We start from the raw sequence: 27,225 nt of genomic DNA, 5'->3' as shown, positions 1-27,225 counted from the left end.
TAGTTATCATAACTTATAATAGATATAGCTATATAGTAACTATATATATAATACTTACACTATATATAGTACCTATATAACTAATAACTACTATAGCTATATAGAAAATATATATAATACTTACACTGCAGTTATATAACTTGTAACTATAGTTAGTGTTATAATATTATATAAACTATACGGGTACAGTTATCATAACTTATATACAGTAGCTATATAATTAAGATATTGTGATTATATATACTAAGTACTTAGTATGTACTTAGTATAATAGAATAAATATATTTACAAATAATATATTAAATATATTAATTAAAAGTATTATAATACTATTATTAGTTTTATTTTTATATTTTTGTACTTTGTAATATTAGTATTATTATATACTACTATTAGTAATATAATTATAAACATATTAATATAATAACCATTCGAATGGATATTTATCTAGTTCGAACGAGACGCCACATTCATTATAGAAGTAGTTCGAATACAATTCCACAAAACTCTCTCATTCGAACCAGCAACTGCCGAGAGCCTCCGAGTTTGCCCTTTATCTCCCCAGCGAAAACTGCCACTCAACCGCTATAGCAACCCCACATTTGAACTTCTAAGAGGTATGGGTCAACTCTCCACCTTTATTGTTTAGTTTTTTAGACGAATGAGTTGTGTTTGGGGGTATGGATTTCGAATTCGAAATCCACCCATTTTGGTGTATTCCGTAGAAATAACATCAAAATAATTGGTAGAAATGATTGGGCTTTACTCCTTAATCATTTATACCGATTAAAACAAAGGATAACATCTAGATAGGAAATTTTTCAGTTCAGGGCTGAGTCAACTCAGCCATGGCTGTTTTGCTTCTTCCCGTTCAAACTAACTCTAGTCCGTTCGAACGCTTAGTTGCCAAACAACATTATTTCTGTTCGAACAACATAAATTCGTTTGAATGAAAAAATTTTATCGGTTCAAATGAACAAAACATTTTATTCGAATAGATTTAACTAGTTCGAATAGAATATGTCCCGTTCGAATGAATTATTTCAATTCATTTCAATATACTATAATTCTTCAATAATATAATTTAAATATTATGGTTAATTATATTCTTACATTCCTTATGGTTAAAGAGTATATCAATGACATCCAGCGGAAGAAAACATGCGAGTGATCAGCCCAGCCAAAGTAGTGGATCAGCAGCTCATGCTCAGGAGACGAGGCCGATACTTGTCGAGCGTCCAGTCATTTTGTCTGACTTCTCCGATCTTTCATGGGAGGGACGGAGCGTACAGTCCATCTTCACCGAGCAGAGATGGATACCGATCTGTGAGCAGCGGGGGACTGCATATCCAAAGATGGTCGGTGAGTTCTACCATGCCATGGGAGAACTTAGTGCTGATGCTCTGTTCTACACCCTATCAGTCCGGGGGAGTGAGTATTAATTTCTCTCCCCGCATTATTGGTGAGTTCCTTAACATCCCACGCTGGCGGACGCATATCCTGCAGCAACTACACGGGGACCAACGGCTGCACCATCTGATTCCAACACACCGGCTGCATCCTCCACGCTAGCTCCGAATGTAGATTTGGATGCTAGTGAGGATTGTAGTGAGGATGAGGATCTACCTGATGATGGTCTCACAGACGATCAGGTGCGTCAGCTAGTGCGAGACCCATCGGCTCCTCCATATGATGGGAGCAAGGTGATCTGACAGGCCGATTGTATAGCATTTTTTAGAATGCTTAATTTGATTGTTGGCCATAATATCGATTCGAAAAAACACAAGATTGATTTCGGGATCAATCGAGCTAGATTTTTGTTACGGATAGCACGAGGGGATCCCATTGATCTGGTATTGTATTTATTCCTCCGCATTCGATCGGAGTCACGATTTTTCAGTGGAGATAGTCTACCATTTGTACTGATGATATCTAACCTCCTACTCCGATCAGGGGTTTTAGTGTAGGCCACTGAGAGGAGGTCGCCACAGATGGGGCCCCTTAACAAGATCACATTCAGCAAGAATAAGGGGCACTTATGGAAGGCTGCACTAGAACAACCTAGTGATCCTCCCACAGATCCAACTTCTAGTTGTGCTGCTACTGTTGACAGACAACCTCCTGGGGCTACTTTGAATCAGGTACGAGCTCTGTTTGTGGAGTTCGTTGAGCCCATCATGGAGAAACTTAAGGATCTGGAATGATCTATTAAAATGTTGCAAGAGGATGTTGATCTACTAAGGACCCAATGATCGTTTTAGTTAATATTTTTCTTTTTTATGTTGTATTGAACATTATATATTTGAGATGTAATTAATGTATGGTTTTTATTTTTCGTGTTTACTACTTTATTTATTTTTGTCATTTTAGTTGCCGTTCATGATAATATAAAAAATGATACTATCTTTAAAGTTATATTTATATAAATTTAACATAAAAGAAATCACCATAAAGTTTTGAAGTTAATTACATAAAATTAATTTATGAATTTATAAATATTTTAACTCACTGCAAATCATAATATATAATTTATACACATTTTTATATTTTGAAAATGATAACAAATTAATGGGAAAAATATATGTACAAATTCATACTAATAAAAAAATTATTTGATAAAATTTCCGTTCGAACAAATAAAGTTAAGTTCGAACGGTTATTAACTTTCTCCGGGGAAAATAAATTAATTTCCCGGCCAATATTATTAGTCGAACAGATTATATACTGTTCGAACGGACATTAATTCCATGTTCGAATCTATTTTGTTTTGTTCAAACAATTTTCTTTTTTTGAGACGATTTTATTCGTCACAAAATATCTTATTCGAATGGATAATTTTCCGTTTAAACGAATTTCGTAGCTCAGACATTTTTGGATTTATCTCTAAAAATGATTTTTAGGGATGAAATTAAATTCTTCTCTAATAAATTTCGTCTCTAAAAATTAAATTCCTTGCAATGTGAGATAGTTTTTGTATAAAAAAAATTAAAATATATGACTGGTCAAATTAAAAAAGCAACTTACCATTTTAATTCCTTTATAGAAAGAGTAAGTGCTTTTTGTATAGCTACAAGAAAGTATCTACTAAGCCAACCATCTAATCTAGTATCTCAATTTAAGGAATAGCTTTCCGGCCATAGGCCAAGAGCATCTATCTATACAGTTAGCTGCCCCTAGCTAGTGTGGGATATTGTGCTGGCTTCTGGGCTGTAGCAAAAACTCTGTACTATTTTTTGTATTACCAAAGTTATGATTTGTTAATATTCCTTTAGTTTCTATTTTAAAACGATATAACAAACGTATATCGGTGAAGTATTTTCGTACGCATGAATTTTCTAAAATTTATTCGTTATTGGTGAAGTATTTTGTTAAAAAAAATGATAGCTGTAGTTGTGACGTGTAGAGTCGTGTAATTGTTTTAAAAAAAATAAATAAATATAAAATTCACATAAAAAAATTAATTTTTTAATAACAAAATATTTTATTTTTTTTAAAACAATTGCACGACACTTGCATACTCTATAAATGCAATTAGCATCACTCTTAAAAAAAGAAGATGTGAGAAAGTCTGAAAGATAATATTATCGCGTGACACGTGTTTGGAAACATTTGTATACATGTTAATTAGTGTGTGAAATAGTCAATAGCGGATTCAGACCGCTAGCATATACGTGACATATTTCTCAACCAGTACTATGTACAGTACTTGAGTTCTCTGCTTATAAAACACTCCCACGACATCACAACCAATAAGATTAAATATGGACGGCACATCCATGCTAGCTCCCATTGCTAAGAGGTAATACTAAAAAGAAAAGCTTTTAGTATACCTATATATGTGCGTTAATTTGCTCTATCTTGTTGTCTCTCTCTCTATACTTTATATTATTTGTTGTGATATTTCAAAGTTTCCCCTAATAAAATTTAGAATATGCAGACTAGCAGGCAAGGTTGCCTTGATAACCGGAGGTGCAAGTGGCATTGGCGAGAGTACGGCAAGACTATTCGCTGAACATGGGGCTAAGGTCATCATTGCTGACATCCAAGACGAGCTTGGTTTCTCAATTTGCCAAGACAAAAGCACCAATGGTGCCATTTCCTACGTCCATTGCGATGTCACTAGCGAGTCTGATGTCCAAAATGCTGTCAACACTGCGGTGTCGAAGCATGAGAAACTAGACATAATGTTCAGCAATGCAGGGCGTTTTGCCCGAGTAGATGCAAACATCTTAGCCTTTGATCAGGAGTACAAGAAAGTTTTTGATGTGAATGTCTGGGGGTCAATGCTGGCAGCAAAACACGCGGCTAAAGTAATGATTCCAGAGAAAAAGGGCAACATTATATTCACCGCAAGCTCTGTAACACAGTCACAAGGAATGGCCTCGCACACCTACACGGCGTCCAAGCATGCCGTGGTGGGACTAACGAAGAATTTATGCGTTGAGTTGGGGCAGTACGGAATTAGAGTCAATTGCATATCACCATTTGCTGTGGCCACACCTATGCTCCTGAAAGGATGGGGAATAGATAAGAAGGAAACGGTTCAAGAGATTGTGTCCACCGCGGCAAATTTGAAAGGGCCTGTTTTGGAAGCAGTAGATTTGGCGGAGGCAGCTTTGTTCTTGGCGAGCGAGGAGTCCAAGTACGTGAGTGGGCTCAACCTTGTCGTTGACGGGGGTTTTAGTGCCACCAATAATGCTGTTTCAGAGGCCATACGAAAGCTCTTCAACTGAGAGCAAAAGCATAATAGTTATCTCTGCTCCAAGCATATAATGCTTGTTTTCAGCGTACCTACGCGCGTACGTGTCGCGCGCAGTTGTAATCTTCGTATGTTGAAATCTAAATAATCTCCTATGGAATTATAATAAATGCAGGAAGGTGGATAATTTCCTCCGAGTATTTTATTGATCTTTATATAAAGAGGTTTTTTCATAAAGTACTATAATTGAGGCAGACTAGGGTACGTGGAAGTTGGTTAGCTCATGAAGTGTCGAACAAGCAAGCATTAACATAAATTTCTTAAATTAGACTCGTATTGGGCATATCATACAAATTTGTTTGGATTTAGATTTTCTGGTCCCTTCTATTAGTCTTTCCCTTTTTGTTCTGGTTTAAACACCTGTTTAATCCCCAAACTTCTGATTGATGTCTGAGGAATGTGTAAAAGTGTCACCAAAAGAAAATTAGGAATGCTACGTGCAGTTGTGGGGTGAGTAAGCGCCGTGCAATTGCTTTGAAAAAGAGTGGGGTCCACTACTAACAAATTAAGTTTTTTTTTTCATGTGGATCTCGTATATATTCTTTTTTTTCAAAGTGATTGTGCGGTCCTTACACACTCATGACTGCAACTATCATTTCTCAAAGAAAAGAAATTATTAGGTACTTTCAGAGTACAGATGCGTGGTATTCTCATCTTACATACTACAACGTGTCTTCTAATTTTAATAGACATAATATCCTATAATAAGATGAGAGTACCACATAACCATATTCTAGGAATACCTAATATATAACTACTGGTCAATAAAACCATGCAAACCCTTTCTCTAATCTTAATCAATACGCCCAGCATTCCAATCCAAATGACTGGCTCCCCATGTAACTAGTGACATAACTGGAGGGGGCATCCTAACCGATTAGCCCTAAGATGGACTTGGGCCCATACTAGTGACTAAAGCATGTATCATAACTGAGAGGCCCAACCCAGTACAAAGGGAATCCAGCCCATGGCCAATACCAATTGGATAACTATCCAGTCGGTGGCAAAAGGTAAAAGAGGTTATTATTCAAATTTGCTAAAAACAAAATCCTCATCTCTAAATTTGAATTCAAATAAAGGATAATCATTATTCGATAAGGGAACAAATATAACTCATGGAGCTCTATATAAAGGAGAAACCCAGGTAAGTAAGGGGATGCAATATTTGTTATTATTGTTATCTTCAAATTACTGACTTGGGCATCGGAGGTGTTCCCTTGAACTCCCGTGCTCTATACATTTTTGTTGCAGGTGATCACGAGGTGGTGGCAGTGAAACACGTCCATAATAGTTGGCGCCGTCTGTGGGATTTGTTAAAGTCTAACACTTTGCGTGCTTATCACTACTCGGTCTCAGGTAACTAGAGATCAGGGAGAAACTTCACAAAATACGGAGGAGAAGAATACGGAAATGGAGGAGATGATAAAGAAGCTTTCCACGGAGGTGGATTCCTTGCGTTAGGAAAATGAGACTCTTAAATCACAAAATGGGCCGTCAAGCGAGGATGCGACACCCAGTCAAGCCAACAGGGTAAAAATGGAGGCAAATAGTGTGGGAAAAGGCTATCAAGAGAAGAAGGAGCAAAGAAATTGCACTACGACGCACATAGCTTGATGGATAAATATGAGGAGACGGCCAAGAGGATAGGAACGTCTTCTTCGGTTGATCAGTTGCTGTCCAACACAAATCTACCATTTTCTACAGAAATCATGACAATGCCTCTGCCCGCAAAATTTAAAGTCTCGTCAATGGACCTATACGATGGCTCAAAAGATCCCAGGGAGCACCTTGAAACTTTCAAAACTCATATGACACTTCACGGGTTCCTGGGGGAAATTACATGTAAAGCTTTCCCTTTGACTCTAAAGGGATCGGTGAGAGGATGGTTTGGTGCACTGCAACCAAACTCCATAGAAAGTTTTGAAGAACTGGGCTGACAGTTTTTGTAAGGCCCAGTTTCTTCATCAAAGTGGCCCGGACCTGGCGTGTAAATGGCCCAGCCATTTTAGTGTGTAGTAAGAGTCCCGAAAGACGTCATTTTTGGAAGTGTTTCTTCTTCAACTTCCGTTTCTTTCTCTCCTTTCTTTCCGCATTTCTCTGCTTCAATTTCAGTTTCTTCTGCAACATTCTTTCTCCCACGTCTCTCTTTTTCCTTTTCGGTTTCATTTTCTTTTCTTGTTGCTGCGTTAGTCTGTGAGTTCCGATTCTCTGCCCAAGTTTCCTCAAGTTCGGTTTCTCTCTTGCGCTGCACTTGTTTCGGTTGTCGTACTGCATTCCTCTGTTTTCTCTCCTTTTTGCATTTCGGGTCTTCCTTTGCAAGTCCGTGTGTGGTACCTCTCATCCCTCCATTTTCGACTGGTAAGGGTTTCTTTCTCATCCTTTTAAGTTTTGGTTTCTTCAACTGTAACCGATTTTCCTTCTTAGTATTTGGTCTGATTTATCTTCATTTTCTGCAGTTTCTGTTTTGGCCGTGAGGTTTGGGTTGCGTTTTGTGAGTCTGGGTGTTGTGCGTGGTGAGTCTTCGGGTTTGTGTGTTCCGTGTAGTCAGTGAAGCTTTTGCTGGAGATTCTTGTTGCCATAGGTAAATTTTCTTGCCTCTGTTTCCCGCACACACTCACACACAGTTACACTTCCTCTCATTGATTTTTGTGGGTAATGGTTTCATTTCTAGATTAGTTTAGTGGGCGGCTCTTTGGGCTTTTCTTGGTATATTGAATTTCTTGTGGTGATTTGTCCAAGGTTTGAATTGTTTGAAGTTACATTGTAGTGAAACTGTTGGATTAGTGGTTGAGAAAATATTTAGAAGTACCGGTTCATATTTCCTGTTACGGAGTTGTGAATGGAAAGAAGTGTGCTTTGTGAAGTGTTATTTGGTTTGGAATGGTGGGTTGTAATTATTTAGAAGGAGGTTGTGATATTTTCTTTTAGTACTTAGTTTATATATTTTTTTTTTATGAATAGGTGGCGAGATTGATAGAGGTCAATTTCAAGGTATAGATAATACGATGTAGGAGTCAGGTAAGTGGGGTTCCTATACTAGGCCTTACACGAATTATTTGAGACTGAGGTTGATTTTCTGAAAACTTTGCATATTTTTGTGGTGAAATGAGAACTTGGGAAAAACAAAACCAACCTCGGTCGTTTATTTGCATACTCATGAAACCTGTACGAAAAAAGAGAAAAATATGTTCTGACATGCATTGTGTAGACATGAGCTAAATTCTGTCATGTGATTTCTGAAATCTGAAAAATGAGCGATTTTGAGAATATGAAAAGTTGTGTATTTATTTAGAAAGATGTTCTGGCTTTTGTGTTCAGCGTGTGTAAACTGTCTGATTCTGTTTTGGTACTCTGTATTATTTTGATATAACATCTGAAAACCTTTGGCATGGTGTACTGGTTTTCATATCTAACTCTGTCACTGCTTTGCTCTGCTCTGCTCTGCTCTGTTTGGGTTGGTACCAACTTCTCTGTCTCTGAGTGCATCCACTTTGGAAACAAAATGGTTTTATTATGGTCTTTCCTGTGTACATACTCGAGGCTCCGAGAAGAATAAAGGAAAGATTTCACCTCTGTCTCTGCCTGGTTTGGCCACCGGGGTTAGCACAACCCTACCACGGGGGTGAAACATGGTCTCTGCTCTGTTTGATGCTCTGTTTTGATCTGATGATGATACTCAGTTTATGTTATGCCAAAGCACTGTGGGTTTTTACTTGTCTTAAAACCATCGCTCAGTTACTCTTGAAAATATGTTCTGTTCTGCATGATAACTCTGAAAAATATTTTGTTCTGCATACTCTACTTTATAATTGCTTATGTTTGCACGCTAGCATATGATTTCTGCTTACTGAGTTGTGATAACTCACCCCTATCATGATAATTTTTTTCAGATGATATGGAGAGTTCAAATGAAGATCTGGATTAGATTAGTGAACGTGTTTAAGTTGAGGAGATGTGGTTAGAAGAAGGTCTTCTGATGTCCTTAGTTTTAATGTCTTTGAGTTTTAATTATATTTTCAGGTTTAGTAGGACCTATGGTTTTATCAGTTTGGTATGTTACTATTACCGGGAGATTGTGGACCCTTTGATATTTTTTTATTATTATTGGATTTAAGATTGTGTGGAGTTTGTAATGAGATTACTGAGAAGATATGAGATTGATTTCATTTATGATGTTTTTTGGAGATTATTCTTTGGATGTGTTGGGAGACATGTTTATGGGTGGCAGGTACTAATTCTCCAAGCCACCTGGGTTTGGGGCATTACATTTGGTATCAGAGCCAGATTTGAATTCTACATACTATAAACCTTGGAGGTTTAGATTTCTGTGGGTTCATAGGATGTAAAGATTTTAGAGTATAGATAGTGATTAAGAAGTCATTTTCAGATTTATTATGATTGTAAAGCGAACTATAGGATTGAATATTGTTGATGTGGAAAGTCTTAGAATTCGCAGGCTTTAGGAATTGCCATGAGGTGTGGTATTTCACAGGTCTATGAACTAAGTTCATGTTGATTAAGGTTTAGTTTAATAACGGAGCCTTCTTAAGTAGTTAAATGGGTTTAAGTATTAGTTTTTGGAAATTGACTATTACTACGGTTATGTGTACTTTTCTATTCTCCGTTATGAGTATTCTTATAATTTTGAATTGTAATATATACGTTTTGTTTTTACAAATACCACTAAATTTACTATGTTCTTATAAACTCTATTTTTTTTAAGCGTTGATTAAAAATTCAAGTTATTTTGTCAGGATGCCACCTCGTCGTAGAGAACGAAGCATGTCGGATCTGAATGCGATCGAGAATGAAAGGGAAGCAAACCCGAGTGCTTCCGACGTATTACGAGCAGCTGCACATCAATTAATTGATGACCTTGTGCAGAATCCCGCAGGTCGCCAGCGTAATTTCAATGAAGGGGGTTGTACTGTTGAGCAATTCAATCGAATGCACCCTCCTTTATTTGATGGGAGAGGCGATCCAACTTTGGCGGAGGATTGGATTCAGGACATTGAGGAGATTTTGTGAGTCCTAACCTGTACTGAGGAGCAAAAGGTGGCATACGCCACATTCAAGCTTACTGGGGAAGCGAAGAGGTGGTGGATCTCTGAAAGGACCATCAGAGAAGCAGAGGGGACAGAGATAATCAGTTGGCTGCACTTCAAGCAGATCTTTCTTGAGTGCTTTTTCCCTAGCTCATTCCGTGAGGACAAGGCTATGGAATTTGCCACCTTGGTTTAGGGAACAAGGACGGTACATCAGTATGCTGCTAGGTTTACTGAGTTATCCCGTTTTGCTACTTATTTGATTCCCGATGAGGAAAAGAAGGCACGCAAATTTGAGCAAGGACTCAATGAGAAACTGTATGTGCGTGTGGTGGGTTTCCAGATTCAGAACTTCTCAGAATTGGTGGATAAAGCAACAATTTTTGAAAGAACCCTTCAAAGAAGCGCTGCTATGCATGAACAGAGGAAAATGACTACTCCTACTGGGTACCAGTCTGGCATGGACCAGGGACCATGGAAAAGGAGGAATGAAGGTAGTAGTTCGGGAAAAAGGCCTGTTCAGAGTAATCAACAGCCCTACCAGTGTAGGACATGCAATCAAGTGCATTCCGGAGAGTGCAGAAAAGGGGCGGGATTGTGTTTTCGTTGTGGCAAATCAGGACACTACATCAGGGATTGCGCAATGCAAAATAGGAGCAACCAGACGTTCATACCGCCACCTCAGAGGAATGAAGTATCAGCCCGGGGCAGCAATCAACGTCCTACTGCGCCTGCTCGAGTCTTTACACTAACACCTGGAGAGGTTGAGGGTAGGAATGACGTGATCACTGGTATGACTCTTTTGTTTTACTTTAAGGATTTATAGTTTCTATTATTTTCTTTTCTTTGATTGGTTCTGGTTAAGACTTTGAATATTCTTGGTTCATGGATGAGTTTGAATGTGATCACAGGTACTCTTTCTTTGTTTTCTAATAATGCTTTTGTGTTATTTGACTCGGGAGCGTCACATTCTTTTGTTTCCACAACGTACTCTAAATTTTGCACTTTAGATGCTGAAAGGTTGAGGAACAGGTTAGTGGTTACGACCCCAACAGGGAATTCTGTAGTCTGTAGTGAGATGTTACCTGGATGCCCTCTTTCTATAGAGGGAAGACTAATGCCAGCAGATTTAATAGTTTTCCACATGGTTGGGTTTGATGTGATTTTGGGTATGGATTGGCTGGCTTCCTACCACACCAGTATTGATTGTGCTAAAAAGGAAGTGGTGTTCAGGCCCCCTAATGAAGGTGAATTTTGGTTCACAGGGTCGAAAGTGAGGTTGACTCCACCCATCATCTCTGCCATTCAGGTAGGAAAACTGTTGCGTGATGATTGTTAGAGATTCTTAGCCTGTGTGGTTGAAGCACCAAAGCAAGAGTTGAAGTTGGAACAGATACTTGTTGTGAGAGATTATCCAGAGGTCTTCCCTGAAGATTTATCTGGACTTCCACTCGAGCAGGAGGTAGAGTTTGCTATTGAGTTAATTCCAGGCACGGCACCTCTTTCGAAAGCACCTTATCGCATGGCGCCGTCTGAATTAGCGGAACTCAAAGAGCAGTTGCAAGATTTGTTAGACAAGGGTTTCATCAGGCCCAGTGTTTCACCTTGGGGAGCTCCAGTTCTTTTTGTGAAGAAGAAGGATGGATTGATGAGAATGTGTATCGATTATAGGGAACTTAATCGGGTGACCTTAAAGAATAAGTACCTGCTACCCCGTATAGAAGATTTGTTTGATCAGCTTCAGGGTGCTAAAGTATTTTCGAAGATTGATCTTCGATCGGGTTACCACCAGTTGAAGATCAGAGCTGAAGACGTGGCTAAGACGGCGTTCAGGACCCGTTATGGCCATTATGAGTTTTTGGTCATGCCTTTTGGCCTGACTAACGCCCCAGCAGTATTTATGGACTTGATGAACAGGGTGTTCCATGAGTTTTTGGATAAGTTTGTGGTTGTCTTTATTGATGATATACTAATATACTCCAAAAGCGAGACCGAGCATGAAGAACATTTGAAGTTGGTACTTGGGACACTCAGAAACAAGCAGCTGTTTGCTAAGTTGAAGAAGTGTGAATTTTGGCTTTATTCAATCACGTTTCTGGGGCATGTAGTTTCGAAGGATGGTATTTCAGTAGACCCCGGAAAAGTGGAAGCAGTGGTTAATTGGTCGGCACCGAAGAATGTTCATGAGGTTAGAAGCTTCTTGGGATTGGCGGGGTATTACCGTCGATTCATTGATGGGTTTTCCAAGATAGCAGTTCCTCTCACTGCACTCACCAGGAAAAATAATAAGTTTGAATGGACAACAAAGTGTGAAGAAAGCTTCCAAGAGTTGAAACAGAGATTAGTGACAGCTCCGGTGTTAACAGTTCCCACAGCTAGAGGCAGATTTGTTGTCTATAGCGATGCTTCTAGGCTTGGTTTGGGGTGTATACTGATGCAACATGGGAAGGTTATAGCTTATGCCTCACGCCAATTGAAAGTGTATGAGCAGAATTATCCCACTCATGATCTAGAACTCGCGGCAGTTATTTTTGCACTTAAGCTTTGGAGACATTACTTGTATGGGGAAAAGTGCAAAATTTATACGGATCACAAGAGTTTGAAGTATTTCTTTACCCAAAAAGAATTAAACATGAGACAAAGGAGGTGGCTTGAGTTGATCAAGGATTATGATTGCACCATTAATTATCACCCAGGCAAAGCAAATGTTGTAGCCGACGATCTAAGTAGGAAGTCAGTGGGACCGATAGTTGCAGCTATTACCACTCAGCATAGGTTGCTAATGGATTTAGAAAGAGCCGGTATCGAAGTCATTGCTAGTGATACAAATGCTGTTATGGCCAGTTTAGTGGTTCAACCTGCTTTGATAGATAGAATCAAAGCTGCTCAAAAAGTGGACTCAGAGTTGGTGAAGCTAATGGAAGGGATCGGAAACGGGGACAAACCTGATTTTTGTGTTTCCAAGACTGGAGTTTTGAGGTTTAGGGGTAGAGTATGCGTACCTGCTGATGATGAACTAAAAAGGTTAATTCTTGAAGAGGCACACCGTTCTTTGTACACTGTTCACCCAGGGAGTACCAAGATGTATCGGGATTTGAGAGAGTCCTTTTGGTGGAATGGCATGAAAAGAGAAATTGCTAAATTTGTAGAACAATGCCTGACTTGCCAACAAGTGAAGGCGGAACATCAGAGACCTGCAGAATTATTACAGCCACTTCAGATTCCAGAGCGGAAATGGGAACATATCTGCATGGATTTCGTGACAAGTCTACCAAGGACCGTAAGCGGGCAAGATGCTATATGGGTGATCGTGGATCGCTTAACGAAGACCACCCGTTTGTGCCCATTAAAGTTTCTTATAAACTAGAGAAACTAGTGGAACTGTATGTACGGGAGATAGTGAGGTTGAATGGAGTACCGGTATCCATTGTGTTGGATAGAGATCCTCGTTTTACTTCTAAGTTCTGGTGAAGCTTACAAGAGGCAATGGGTACTTAGTTAAGTTTCAGTACTGCTTTTCACCCTCCGACAGATGGACAATCAGAAAGAACTATTCAGATTTTATAACATATGTTGAGGGCATGCTTGATGGACTTCAAGGGATCTTGGATGCAACATTTACCATTGGTTGAGCTTGCATATAATAATAGTTTCCAGGTTAGCATTGGGATGGCACCTTACGAGGTTTTGTATGGCAGGAGATGTAGGTCTCCATTGTATTGGGATGAAGTAGGTGAAAGGAAACTTCTAGGGCCAGAGATTATTCAGCAGACCACAGAAAAGATAGATACCATTCGGGCTAGAATGAAAGCAGCTCAAAGCCGACAGAAGAGTTATGCAGATAAACGCCGCCGTCAGTTAGAGTTTGAGATTGGAGATAAGGTATTCTTGAAGATTTCACCAATGAAAGGAGTCATGAGATTCGGAAAGAAAGGTAAATTGAGTCCTAGATACATTGGGTCGTTTGAGATTCTTGATCGGATTGGACCGGTGGCGTATAGGGTGGCTCTACCACCGGCGTTCTCGGGAGTGCATAATGTGTTCCATGTGTCCATGTTGAGGAAGTATATACATGACCCCACTCACATCACAGATCATGAACCCTTGCAGATTCAAGAAGACGTGACCTACACCGAGGAACCATTACGGATTCTGAACAGGAAAGAGCAAGTGTTGCGGAATCGAACTATTTCTTTAGTTAAAGTATTGTGGAATAATCATGCTATCAATGAAGCATCTTGGGAATTCAAGGAAGAGATGCGCGTAAAGTATCCTCACTTGTTCGAAGAAAATTATTATAGCTTGTAGCGAATTCCGAGGATGGAATTCTTGTAAAGGGAGGAGGATGTAAGGCCCAGTTTCGTCATCAAAGTGGCCCGGACCTGGCGTGTAAATGGCCCAGCCATTTTAGTGTTTAGTAAGAGTCCCGAACGACATCGTTTTTGGAGGTGAGTGTTTCTTCTTCAACTTCCGTTTCTTTCTCTCCTTTCTTTCCGCATTTCTCTACTTCAATTTCAGTTTCTTCCGCAACTTTCTTTCTCCCACGTCTCTCTTTTTCCTTTTCGGTTTCATTTTTTTTTCTTGTTGCTGCGTTAGTCTGTGAGTTCCGATTCTCTGCCCAAGTTTCCTCAAGTTCGGTTTCTCTCTTGCGCTGCACTTGTTTCGGTTGCCGTACTGCATTCCTCTGTTTTCTCTCCTTTTTGCATTTCGGGTCTTCCTCTGCAAGTCCTTGTGCGGTACCTCTCATCCCTCCATTTTCAACTGGTAAGGGTTTCCTTCTCATCCTTTTAAGTTTTGGTTTCTTCTACTGTAACCGATTCTGCTTCTTAGTATTTGGTTTGATTTATCTTCATTTTCTGCAGTTTCTGTTTTGGCCGTGAGGTTTGGGTTGCGTTTTGTGAGTCTGGGTGTTGTGCGTGGTGAGTCTTCGGGTTTGTGTGTTCCGTGTAGTCAGTGAAGCTTTTGTTGGAGATTCTTGTTGCCATAGGTAAATTTTCTTGCCTCTGTTTCCCGCACACACTCACACACAGTTACACTTCCTCTCATTGATTTTTGTGGGTAATGGTTTCATTTCTAGATTAGTTTAGTGGGCGGCTCTTTGGGCTTTTCTTGGTATATTGAATTTCTTGTGGTGATTTGTCCGAGGTTTGAATTGTTTGAAGTTACATTGTAGTGAAACTGTAGGATTAGTGGTTGAGAAAATATTTAGAAGTACCGGTTCATATTTCCTGTTACGGAGTTGTGAATGGAAAGAAGTGTGCTTTGTGAAGTGTTATTTGGTTTGGAATGGTGGGTTGTAATTATTTAGAAGGAGGTTGTGATATTTTCTTTTAATACTTAGTTTATATATTTTGTTTTATGAATAGGTGGCGAGATTGATAGAGGTCAATTTCAAGGTATAGATAATACGCTGTAGGAGTCAGGTAAGTGGGGTTCTTATGCTAGGCCTTACACGAATTATTTGAGACTGAGGTTGATTTTCTGAAAACTTTGCATATTTTTGTGGTGAAATGAGAACTTGGGAAAAACAAAACCAACCTCGGTCGTTTATTTGCATACTCATGAAACCTGTACGAAAAAAGAGAAAAATATGTTCTGACATGCATTGTGTAGACATGAGCTAAATTCTGTCATGTGATTTCTGAAATCTGAAAAATGAGCGATTTTGAGAATATGAAAAGTTGTGTATTTATTTAGAAAGATGTTCTGGCTTTTGTGTTCAGCGTGTGTAAACTGTCTGAATCTGTTTTGGTACTCTGTATTATTTTGATATAACATCTGAAAATCTTTGGCATGGTGTACTGGTTTTCATATCTGACTCTGTCACTGCTTTGCTCTGTTATGCTCTGCTCTATTTGGGTTGGTACCAACTTCTCTGTCTCTGAGTGCACCTACTTTGGAAACAAAGTAGTTTTGTTGTGGTCTTTCCTGTGTGCACACTCGGGGCTTCGAGAAGAATAAATGAAAGATTTCACCTCTGTCTCTGCCTGGTTTGGCCACCGGGGTTAGCACAACCCTACCACGGGGGTGAAACATGGTCTCTGCTCTGTTTGATGCTCTGTTTTGATCTGATGATGATACTAAGTTTATGTTATGCCAAAGCACTGTGGGTTTTTACTTGTCTTAAAACCATCGCTCTGTTACTCTTGAAAATATGTTCTGTTCTACATGATAACTCTGGAAAATATTTTGTTCTACATACTCTACTTTATAAATGCTCATGTTGGCACGCTAGCATATGATTTCTGCTTACTGAGTTGTGATAACTCACCCCCTATCATGATAATTTTTTTCAGATGATATGGAGAGTCCAAATGAGGATCTGGATTAGATTGGTGAACGTGTTTAAGTTGAGGAGATGTGGTTAGAAGAAGGTCTTCTGATGTCCTTAGTTTTAATGTCTTTGAGTTTTAATTATATTTTCAGGTTTAGTAGGTCCTATGGTTTTATCAGTTTGGTATGTTACTATACCGGGAGATTGTGGACCCTTTGATATTTTTTTATTATTATTACATTTTAGATTGTGTCGAGTTTGTAATGAGATTATTGAGAAGATATGAGATTATTTCATTTATGAAGTTTTTTGGAGATTATTCTTTGGATGTGTTGGGAGACATGTTTATGGGTGACAGGTAGTAATTCTCCAAGCCACCCGGGTTTGGGGCGTTACAGTTTTTGACCCAATTCATGGCGAGTAGAAAGCGTAGAAGACCCACCACATACTTGTTGACTGTCAAGCAACGAGGGGATGAAAGTTTGAAAGCATATTTGACACACTTCATTAAAGAAAAATTGATGACTGATGACCAAGACGAGAAAATCATACCAACAACATTGTTGAGAGGTGTTTGGCCCAGAAGCACTTTCATGGCCGAGTTGGCTAGAAAAACCCCTTCCACCTTATGAGAGTTCATAGACAGGGTTGATGATTTTGTTAATACTGAGGACACCTTGATCACCTTAACCACCCAACTAGGAAGAATGGGTGAACGGGAACCGAAAGGAGGATAGAGGGATGACCAAGATGGAGGTCAAAAGGCGAAGAGAGATCAACATGAGTCAAGCGAGATGGTAATTTAAGAAGGCATAGTGGTGGTTATGTACCCTATTCGGAAAAAAAAATCAAAGGAAGAAGAACCAACTGAGAATGAACAGCAAATCGAGAAGTACTGCACTTATCACAAAACAAGAGGGCACAGAATTGAGGACTGCTACAACTTGAAACGAAAAGTGGAGGAAATGAGGAACAGTGGCGAGTTCGAACAATTGATCACACAAAACATCACCCCCAACTGCGAACAAGCGAACGAAAGAATGAGCATAAAAAGTGAAGAAGTAAGACTCCCAAGCGCGGGAATCACAAAAAAGGGAGAGGAGTTTAAATGAACCTAAGGACTGAAGAACAAGAGTAGATGAAAATTGGAGAAATGGGCAAGATATGAAGAAGTCTATAATGTAGAGAGGCCCGTCAAACATCACTGGGTACAAGTATCCCCATGATATCTTTTGACGAGGAAGATTGCCGAGGGATTGTATATCCCCCAGATGATGCTTTGGTGGTAACAATGTTGGTGGCAAATTTTACCACCAGGAGGAATGTGTGTAGATTTTACCGACCTCGACAAGTCTTGCCCGAAAGATAGTTTCTCATTGCCAAGGATAAATCTGATAGTAGACGCAACAGCGGGGCATAAAATGTTAAGTTTTATAGATGTCTACTCGTGATACAATCAAATTAGGATGAAGAAGGCTGATCAGGAGAAAACCGCTCTTAAAATTGACCGAGGACTATACTGCTATAAGGTGGTGCCTTTCGGCTTGAAGAACGCTAGGGCAACCTACTAGAGGTTTGGTAAACAAAATGTTTAAAGACCAAATCGGAAGAAGCATGGAAGTGTACGTTGATGATTTACTAGTAAAAAGCAGGGAGTTTGACCAACACATAGAAGACCTTAGGGAGGTTTTTTAGGTTTTACGTCGGTACCAAATGAAGCTCAACTCAACGAAATGCGCATTTCGAGTGCAATCAGGAAAATTCCTCGATTTTACGGTGTTAGGGAGAGGAGTTGAAGCAAATCCTGAGAAACTCAAAGCAATAATGGAGATGAAGTCACCCATGAACATGAACGAAGTACAGAAACTGGCAGGCAAGATTGCAGCTCTAAACAAGTTTGTATCCCGATCAACGGATAAATGTCTTCCTTTCTTTCTAGTGCTTAAAAAGTACGAGAGTGGGATGCCAAGTGCGAGGAAGCATTTACTCAATTAAAAGAATATCTGCTTAAGCCACCATTGCTCAGTCACACCAAGCTAGGAGAGTCATTATCGTCGTACTCAGCAGTAACTCCAGATGCAGTATCTGTTGTGTTGGTACGAGAGGAGGTGAAGGAGCAAAAGTGGGTGTATAACGTAAGCAGGGCATTGAGAGGAGCAGAGGCCAGGTATCCAAAGGTTGAGTTAGTCACCTTCGCTGTAGTAGCAGCAGCAAGGCGATTACGTCCTTATTTCCAAGCTCATCCAATAAAGGTAATCACTTCATCACCTCTACAAAAGGTGTTGCAAACAATGAAGCTAAGTTTGGGCAATACTCGCCGGTGTGGCAATCATGAGGATATTAGGAGGCGAAGAAGTTGAGATGAAAGCCGATTCACAAGTGGTAGTCGGACAAATCATAGGGGAGTATTTGGCGAGGGGATCCAAGGTAACAAAATGCCTTCACCAAGTTCAGGAGCAGAGGAAGTGTCTCAAATACTTTTGAATTGAGAAGATATCTCAAGGAGACAATTCCAAGGCTGACTGATAGGCACGCGTGGCCTCAACAAAGCAAGAAGAAACGCTACCATGGAAGGTTGATTTACAAACGATGGCTAGACCAGCCGTAGGAGAATAAAGTTTGCACATCAGGGAGAATACATCAGGATGGGCTAATGACATAAAAAAGTATTTGGATATAGGTGACTTTCCCTCATCTCGAGAGGAGGTGAGAAAGTCAAAAAGTAGGGCGACTAGGTTTATCATAATTGAATGAGTGCTTTATAGGCAGGGTTTGTCAAACCCATTGTTACATTGCGTAATAGAGGAAGAAGTTGAGTATGTGATGAAGTACATGAGGGTATTTCTGGGAGTCACTCAAGAGGACGATCACTCACCGCAAAGGTTGTAAGGGCAGGGTACTATTGGCAAGCACACTCAAAGACACGAAGGAGTTCGTGAAAAAGTGTGTTCAATGTTAAATTCATCCACCAATCCTCGTAAAAAATCTTTGCTAGGCTCTGCCACTCACTGTCATGGTCCGCCACCTCCAAGAGCTCTCAAGAGGTCGTCCAACCATCCCCTCACCCCTACTCCTCTATTCGACCTCTTGTCCCTCAGATCTACCCAACTAGTGCCTAGATCCCTTCCTTTTGGTTCCGTGTCACCACCTACCACCACCATCCATCGCAGGCTTCCCCTCCTCAACCCTCTGCCTAGGTCGGATCTGCCACCCCTTCTAGAGAAAACCCACCAAAATCCCTCTGTCTCGCCCAGATCCTCCGCTGCCACCTTGCATCGCCGCTACCCCACTGCTGCTCTGCCACTTTTAGCATCACCTCGGTGAGCCAAATCTGTATGAGTTGCATTTTAGCTTTTGTTTACATTTTATGTATTTACTAACTGTTTTACGCCCGTCTGTGTATCGACACGCATGCTCGTCCAATCGTGGGATGCCGTAGACTGACACGCACTCGATCAACTTGTTTTGCCTGTACACAAAGTAAGTATCTCTACAATGCAACCCTTGAGTTTAAGATGTGAGTTTATCACTAATTCTGTTGCAGTATAGTCGTGTTGAGAAAGGCCTTAGGCCCGATGAAGTGTTGGGATTGATAACTGTGTGTGGTTGTGGAAATTGGTCATGGGCCAAATGGAGGATGGGATTACGCGTATAGTTGGGTTTGTGAAACTGTGAATATTGTGATTGTTGTGATGTTGTATATTGTCTGAAGTGTGTGATGCCATGTCCTCCAATATACTGTCTGTCATCCATCTGCATCTTTACCGTAATTACTATTTATCCTGATTATTTAAATGTGTTGTGTTATGCCATGTTGTGTGAATTGAAAATTGGGTTTTCATGTACTAGTGATATAATGTGGGTGCTTACGTATCACGAACTCAAGCCGAGATGGGACATTATCTCGGTGGAGCTTCTTTGGTCACTCAAGAGTGTAATAAACTAAGTGATGTCCCCTTGGTTGTCTTTGGGCTACAAAGAGTTCAGAAGAGACGGTAACGCTCTCGTCTTGACTCTGTGGCCCCTCTACTAGCGGGGGCTAGAGGATGCTTGATCACATACGCGCCGGGCGTAGAGCTAGGCATCGCTCGTTAGGAAGTCACATTCATGGACGTTACCCGTGGTGTGATGAAAGGAGCTAGGGTGTGCACATAGTCCATAAGGAAGACCATGGTGCATGTGTAATAAGATGGCTGTGTATGGGCCAAAGGGGTTTTGGCTTGAGTGTTTTGTTTAAATGTGATATTTTTTGAAAAATGTGGAAGAAATGGATATTGTGGTCTTTGGTTTGTATGACTGTCTTACTTTGTTGGTTGGATAAGTGCATGTTTTAAACTCTTGGTTTTTGCATGTTGATTACTTGCTGAGATTGTGAAATCTCATTGTTGTATTCTACTTCACGGAACCGTAGATTTTGATGCAAAGGATGGGTATGAGCAAGACTGGGAATGAAGTTTAGGTACTCTTCCCTCGACCACCCGTAGAAGAATAGTCAAGTTGAGATGACAAATAAAACCGTTCTCCACATTATAAAAAATAGGCATGACAATTGGAACGGAGCCTGGCGAGGAGCTTCCAGGGGCATACAAAACTAATATAAAGACCCCCAACAAGTGCGTGACTCCTTTTGCTATGATGTGCGGCAGTGAGGCAGTGATGTTGGTGGAGATCACCATCCCAAGTGACCAAGTTTAGTACTATTATGAAGAAACAAATAGCTACAGCTTGGAACGGAGCTTGGAACGGAACATAGACATGCTAGAAGAGAAAAAGAAAGAAGTAGAGGCAAGAGCCCAATGCGGAAGAGGATTGCATAGTATTTCAACAAAAGAGTCAAACATAAGACATTCAAGGCTAGGGACCCTGTGTTGAGAGAAGTCAGCACCTCCACTAGAAGGCCTGAGTACACTGAAGTCTAACATTTGTGCCACAAACCAACATTAGAGTCTAACACTCATGTTATGGGGTAACACATGAAGCTACCAAGTCAACAATTCCAACCTAAGGCAAGCAAGTGCTAAGTCTAAAACTTGCACCACAAACGAGCGATCGAGTCTAACACTAGCGTTGCGTGGTAAAATCTAAAGGTGCCTCGTAATAGATTCCCGCCAAAGGCGAGTAACTGCTAAAGGCTAACACTCATGCCTTAAACCAGAAGTCGAGTCTAACACTCATACTGCGGGGTATAACCTAAGGTTAGCCTCAATCAACAATCACCGCCTAAAGCGAGCGAGCCTCAAACAAGTGCTAGATTTTAACACTCGTGCTGTGAGATAACACCTAAGGTTACCCCACCTCAAGATCCCTACAATGGCAACCAAGCGCTCAAGTTAACATCCATGTAGCAAGCTAACAACCAAAGCATCCTACCTCGACCTCAAGTAGCTTACCCTCTGCGATACCTTGTACAAAAAAAGATGAAAAGGAAAAAGGAATGACACAAGAGAACCACCAAGCCAAAAAGCCTGAAAGCATAAATAGAAAATATCATAACACAAACACCAGAACTCAAAGGGAAAGCCAGATTTACAGTAGATCTCATTATCAATGGTCCTACACAAAAGAATTAAAGAAAATTATAAAATGTAAAGCTTAAGCTGAAAACCAGGCCCTCGAGCTATGACCAAGTGAAAGAGGAAGAAGTGGTTGGGAAAAGACAGTACTAGGCATTACATCGGCCCCCAAATAGTCCAAGATAGCTAAAATTGCAGTATTGGGGAGAACACCACACCAGTCCAAAGCCCTTAAGTGCGTCCCGGGGTTGGCCACGAAAGTTATAGCCAATTCCCTAGGCTCGATTATGAACTAGAAAGGTTGCAAATAGCTAGGGAGAAATTTCGGTTACCTCACCCTTCACCTCTTGCAGTTGATTGGCAAGTTTATCAGCTCATTGAGTAGCTTTGTCAACCTCCCTCACGACAACTAGGGGACTCTACCAACTTCATATAGTCAGTGCCGAACTTACGAAGCTCATACCAAAGTGACTTGTACTTGGCCGCAAGTGCTTTCAGCTCTAATTTCGTAGTGTCAAGCTCTATATGGAGTTTTTCCCTTAACTCCTTGCTAAAGTGGCCAACCTCACATACGTAGAGCAATGATCCTTCTCAGCTTAGGTGGACCACACTACCTCTTTCAATTAAGCCAACAACTCCCTGGTGAGCTTGAAGTTGGTGGCCAACTCCTTCTCTAGAAACGAAACAACCTAGATGACCTTCCACTTGTGCTTCAAAGCCTGGTCCAACTAACGAAGACTGTTCTGAGGTTTATGGTCTCATTTGGTTATGCAGTTCAGATGAGATGAGATGTTTTGTTAAAAGTTGAATAAAATATTATTATAATATAATTTTATAATGCTATTTTTATTTTGAAGTTTGAAAAAGTTGAATTGTTTATTATATTATGTCTAGGAGTATGGAAAAGTTGTAATGATTATCAAATGAGATGAGATAGTTTGATTTTGTGTAATCAAACCAGCCATTAGCATTTCTTTGCTCCTTTAGCTCGACCTTTAATGTGCCAATTTTGACATCCTGCACATGTGGGTGGTAGCCCAAGAGAGAATAGGCTTCTTCCGATCATTGATTCTCCTCCATCACATATAGGACACAACCTGAAGTGCCACATCCATAAACGAATGGGAGGTCTGCGCCTTCTCTTTCAAGCCATTGAGGAACCTAAATACATACTAGGGCGAGAAATTCATCGATTTCCTTGGTAATCTGGGCAACCGAAGAGTCGTAAGCCTTTGTAGCCTCAAAAGTGAACAACGGAGACGTTTTCTCACCCAAATTGGAAATTCCAGGGCAAGGTAGAGTCCCTAGAGGCACTACCTTGAGGGAAGGAGACTGCTTCGGCCCACAGGGGTCCTCCCAACCTAATGACATCCCTTCGTGAGGAACCTTCGATAGTGGAGAAACAACAAGAGAGGGAACCCATTGCTAAGGTAGAGTCCCATGATTGAGGGAGCCGATCTCGCCAACAGGTCCTACGGGAGGAATGTCAAGTGGATCCCAAGCCCTGCTAGTCGGAATAGTTCACTTATACTAGGCAATGAAGGGTTGGAACTAAGTAAAATGCATCGTTTAGAGATTATAGGATAATGCAAGGAACTATCGTAATTGTCAGGGAACCTTAACCGACGAGGCATGCGAGAGGGTTACCGTTAACCAAATTGGTCTTGTAGAGATACCTTCACCTGTGTTACACTATCGTTTCCAATTTCGTATTTATAAGGAAGACTTTACCTTCTGAAACACCTTGAACCTTACCAATGTACCCCATGTACGTACAATGAGAATGCTAGATTGATTAAGAGACTCTAGATCCTGTCTAATTTAACTATTGGAGGCATCCCCCATTGAGATCATCGGATAGGGGTGTGCAACAAGGCCGGATTTTTTTGGGTCCGGTCCAGAACTTGAAAATCTAGGTGAATCTGGGTCATTTTCTACCCAGATTGGACTCGGGCGGGTAAGATGAACCCAGATCCGATATGGACCCAGTTACAGATCCGGTTATTTGTAACCGGCTCTTATTTTAAAAAAACACAAAAAATAAATTAATTTTTTCAAATTTTAAAATAAAAATAATATACAAAAATTATATTGTAAGTAGTTATGATGTATTGTTATTTATTTTATTCTTTGTAAATTAATATTTTGCATTGTGATGTAACAACAATATTATTTATTTTGCATTTTTATTTATTTTATTTAAAAAAAACTTTTAAAAAGTGTTTAAATTATTTTTAAAAAAAAATCTCGGCAATTTAAACATGATACCATAAATTTTTTTTAAAAAAAGTGCTATAAAAATATTTTTTAAAGTTTAAAAAGATTTTTCTTTTAAAAAAAAGTATTAATAAAACCGGATGAAATCTAGTTAGAATCCGGATATCCGGATTTATAGCGAAAACAAATGAAAAAAATCAGGATATCCGGATTCGATCAGGATAACCACCCGATTTTTGGAATCTAGATTTGAATCTGGTGATTGCCAGATATTTGGATCCAGATCCGGTTGCATACCCCTATCATCCGAGGTTATTTATTTATTCACAAGTGTCTATTGGAAGTGTTGCATGCACAAATGAGAATTGTATCCACAATGAAATTAGTATGCAAGCTTCAAGAAATTAGTACCCATGCTTTACTTATTATTATTTTTTCCCAATTTCAGATTTATTTTATTGCAATGATACATTCTGAACGAGTATTATTAAATATTGCACTGTGGGACGTAGTTATGCAATTTAAGAAATTCAGTTAATTAATAATATATTATATTTTGTTGTGTTATGTGGGGACTTATATAAACTAAATATATTTATCTTCATCAGAATCCTAACTTTATACTCCATCCAATTAATTAAGTATTATATGTGTTGGGTCCACTTATTAATTAAGAGAGAATAGTAGAATCCATACCCGATTATATTAATAATTAGACAATGTTATACATCTAATGAGGGTGTAGTCATGGTCAATAGTGGTGGTTGCGTATTGCATGTATTAATAAATATAATATATGTGGTATTAATAAATATATGCATCCGCTTACGTAGAACCAATCCCAACAGATGCGGCAGAAATTGTCTATCATTATAATATATATATAGAAAAAAACTGAGAAATAAACATGGGAGACTTGCTGGTGCTGGATTGGTCGAAACGAAGGAGTCCAAGCTTTTCTTCATGTTTATCTTTTTGCGTGGTACGAATAGCATGTGGGAAGACTATTTTTTATTTTTAAAATAATATTTGGCCAGCCTATTTGACTCAATAAATTTGGTAGTGATATAATTTGAAGTTAAAATTATTGTTCATTTATTGAGCCTATTATTCCATTCGTTTCTAAGGTGAAGTATTTTCGTATGAATGAATTTTCTAAAATTTCTTCGTTATCGGTGAAGTATTTTACTAAAAAAAAAAATAGATAGTTGCAATCGTGGAGTGCGTAAGTATTTTTTAATAGCGGAATATAGAACTCATATAAAAAAAAATTATTTTTTTAATAGCGGAATACCTAACTTTTTTTCAAAGTAACTACATGATGCTTGTATAGTTCATAAATGCACGTAACATTATACTTAAAAAAAATGTTGTGAGAAAGTCTACAAGATAATATTATCGCAAGGCATGTGTTTTGAAAAATTGTACGTTTAGTCTGTGTGAAATAGTCAATAGAGGTTTCAGACCGCTAGCATATACGTGACATATTTCTCAACCAGTACTATGTACAGTACTTGAGTTCTCTCCTTATAAAACACTCCCACGACATCACAACCAATAAGATTAAATATGGACGGCACATCCATGCTAGCTCCCATTGCTAAGAGGTAATACTAAAAAGAAAAGCTTTTAGTACCTGTATATGCGCGTTGATTTGCTCTATCTTGTTGTCTTTCTCTCTGTAGTTTATATAATTTGTTGCGATATTTCAAAGTTTCCCGTAATAAAATTTAGAATATGCAGACTAGCAGGCAAGGTTGCCTTGATAACCGGAGGTGCAAGTGGCATTGGCGAGACTACGGCAAGACTATTCGCTGAACATGGTGCTAAGGTAATCATTGCTGACATCCAAGACGAGCTTGGTTTCTCAATTTGCCAAGACAAAAGCACCAATGGTGCCATTTCCTACGTCCATTGCGATGTCACTAGCGAGTCTGATGTCCAAAATGCTGTCAACACTGCGGTGTCGACGCATGGGAAACTCGACATAATGTTCAGCAATGCAGGGCGTGTTGCCCAACTAGATGCAAATATCTTAGCCTTTGATCAGGAGGAGTACAAGAAAGTTTTTGATGTGAATGTCTGGGGGTCAATGCTGGCAGCAAAACACTCGGCTAAAGTAATGATTCCAGAGAAAAAGGGCAACATTATATTCACCGCAAGCTCTGTAACACAGTCACAAGGAATGGCCTCGCACACCTACACGGCGTCCAAGCATGCCGTGGTGGGACTAACGAAGAATTTATGCGTTGAGTTGGGGCAGTACGGAATTAGAGTCAATTGCATATCACCATTTGCTGTGGCCACACCTATGCTCCTAAAAGTGTTGGGAATAGATAAGGAAACGATTCAAGAGATTGTGTCCACCGCGGCAAATTTGAAAGGGCCAGTTTTGGAAGCAGTAGATTTGGCAGAGGCAGCTTTGTTCTTGGCGAGCGAGGAGTCCAAGTACGTGAGTGGGCTCAACCTTGTCGTGGACGGGGGTTTTAGTGCCACCAATATAGCTTTTCCAGAGGCCATACGAAAGCTCTCCAACTGAGAGCAAAAGCATTATAGTTATCTTTGGTCCAAGCATAATTTCAGCGTACCTACGCGCGTACGTGTCGCGCGCAGTTGTAATGTTCGTATGTTGAAATCTAAATAATCTCCTATGGAATTATAATAAATGCAGGAAGGTGGATAATTTGCTGTGATAGCATAACTGAGTATTATATTGATCTTTATATAAAGAGGTTTTTTTATAAAGTACTATAATTAAGGCATTACAAGAAATTTGACTTTTAGGGACGAATTAAATTTCATCCCTAAAAGTCATTTTTGGAGACGTCTCCAAAAATGCCTAAGGTACTAAATTTGTCCGAACGGAAAACTATCCATTCAAATTAGATATTTTGTGACGAACAAATTAATCGTCTCAAAAAAAGAAAACCGTTTGAACGGAACAAAATAGATTCGAACATAGAATTAATGTCCGTTTGAACAGTATATAATCTGTTCGAATAATAATATTGGCGGAAAATTAATTTATTTTTCCCGGAGAAAGTTAATAACCGTTCGAACTTAAATTTATTTGTTCAAACGGAAATTTTTTCAATTAATTTTTTGATTAGTATGGATTTGTGCATATATTTTTCCATTAAAGTAATAAATATTTTTTTCATTAATATCATTTTCAAAATATAAAAATGCGTATATATTATATATTATGATTTGCAGTGAGTTAAAATATTTACAAATTCATAAATTGATTTTATGTAATTAACTTCAAAACTTTATAGTGATTTCTTTTATGTTAAATTTATATAAATATAACTTTAAAGATAGTATCATTTTTTATATTATCATGAACGGCAAGTAAAATGAAAAAAATAAACGAAGTAGTAAACACGAAAAATAAAAACCATATATTAATTACAT

General features: G+C 39.3%; 3 protein-coding genes across 3 annotated transcripts; all 3 read left to right on the top strand.

Moving 5' to 3' along the window:
• The first annotated feature begins 3,707 nt into the window (after positions 1-3,707).
• On the top strand, positions 3,708-4,892 carry LOC121240226 (secoisolariciresinol dehydrogenase-like). Its single transcript, XM_041137622.1, has 2 exons — positions 3,708-3,799; positions 3,938-4,892. Exons 1-2 carry the CDS (start codon positions 3,762-3,764, stop codon positions 4,731-4,733), a joined length of 834 nt encoding a protein of 277 aa, XP_040993556.1. The 5' UTR covers positions 3,708-3,761; the 3' UTR covers positions 4,734-4,892.
• Positions 4,893-13,707: 8,815 nt separating this feature from the next.
• On the top strand, positions 13,708-14,112 carry LOC121240820. The gene has a single exon (XM_041138347.1). The coding sequence runs from the start codon at positions 13,708-13,710 to the stop codon at positions 14,110-14,112; it is 405 nt and encodes a 134-aa protein (XP_040994281.1).
• An 11,177-nt stretch (positions 14,113-25,289) lies between these two features.
• LOC121240354 (secoisolariciresinol dehydrogenase-like) lies at positions 25,290-26,503 on the top strand. Its single transcript, XM_041137776.1, has 2 exons — positions 25,290-25,415; positions 25,552-26,503. The coding sequence occupies exons 1-2, from the start codon at positions 25,378-25,380 to the stop codon at positions 26,345-26,347; spliced, it is 834 nt and encodes a 277-aa protein (XP_040993710.1). The 5' UTR covers positions 25,290-25,377; the 3' UTR covers positions 26,348-26,503.
• The last annotated feature ends 722 nt before the right edge of the window (positions 26,504-27,225 follow it).

Source organism: Juglans microcarpa x Juglans regia, chromosome 7S (assembly GCF_004785595.1).
Source record: "Juglans microcarpa x Juglans regia isolate MS1-56 chromosome 7S, Jm3101_v1.0, whole genome shotgun sequence".
NCBI classification, from domain to species: Eukaryota; Viridiplantae; Streptophyta; class Magnoliopsida; order Fagales; family Juglandaceae; genus Juglans; species Juglans microcarpa x Juglans regia.
The sequence above is the reverse complement of the archived record's forward strand: the minus strand, read 5'-3'. Positions and strand labels throughout refer to the sequence as shown.

Bases quoted from the DNA above. Each gene is read 5' to 3' on its own strand.
- LOC121240226 (XM_041137622.1), top strand. From the start codon at position 3,762: ATGGACGGCACATCCATGCTAGCTCCCATTGCTAAGAG. The intron at 3,800-3,937 runs GTAATACTAAAA...TAGAATATGCAG, and splicing joins CTAGCTCCCATTGCTAAGAG to ACTAGCAGGCAAGGTTGCCT.
- LOC121240820 (XM_041138347.1), top strand. From the start codon at position 13,708: ATGAAAGGAGTCATGAGATTCGGAAAGAAAGGTAAATTGAGTCCTAGA.
- LOC121240354 (XM_041137776.1), top strand. From the start codon at position 25,378: ATGGACGGCACATCCATGCTAGCTCCCATTGCTAAGAG. The intron at 25,416-25,551 runs GTAATACTAAAA...TAGAATATGCAG, and splicing joins CTAGCTCCCATTGCTAAGAG to ACTAGCAGGCAAGGTTGCCT.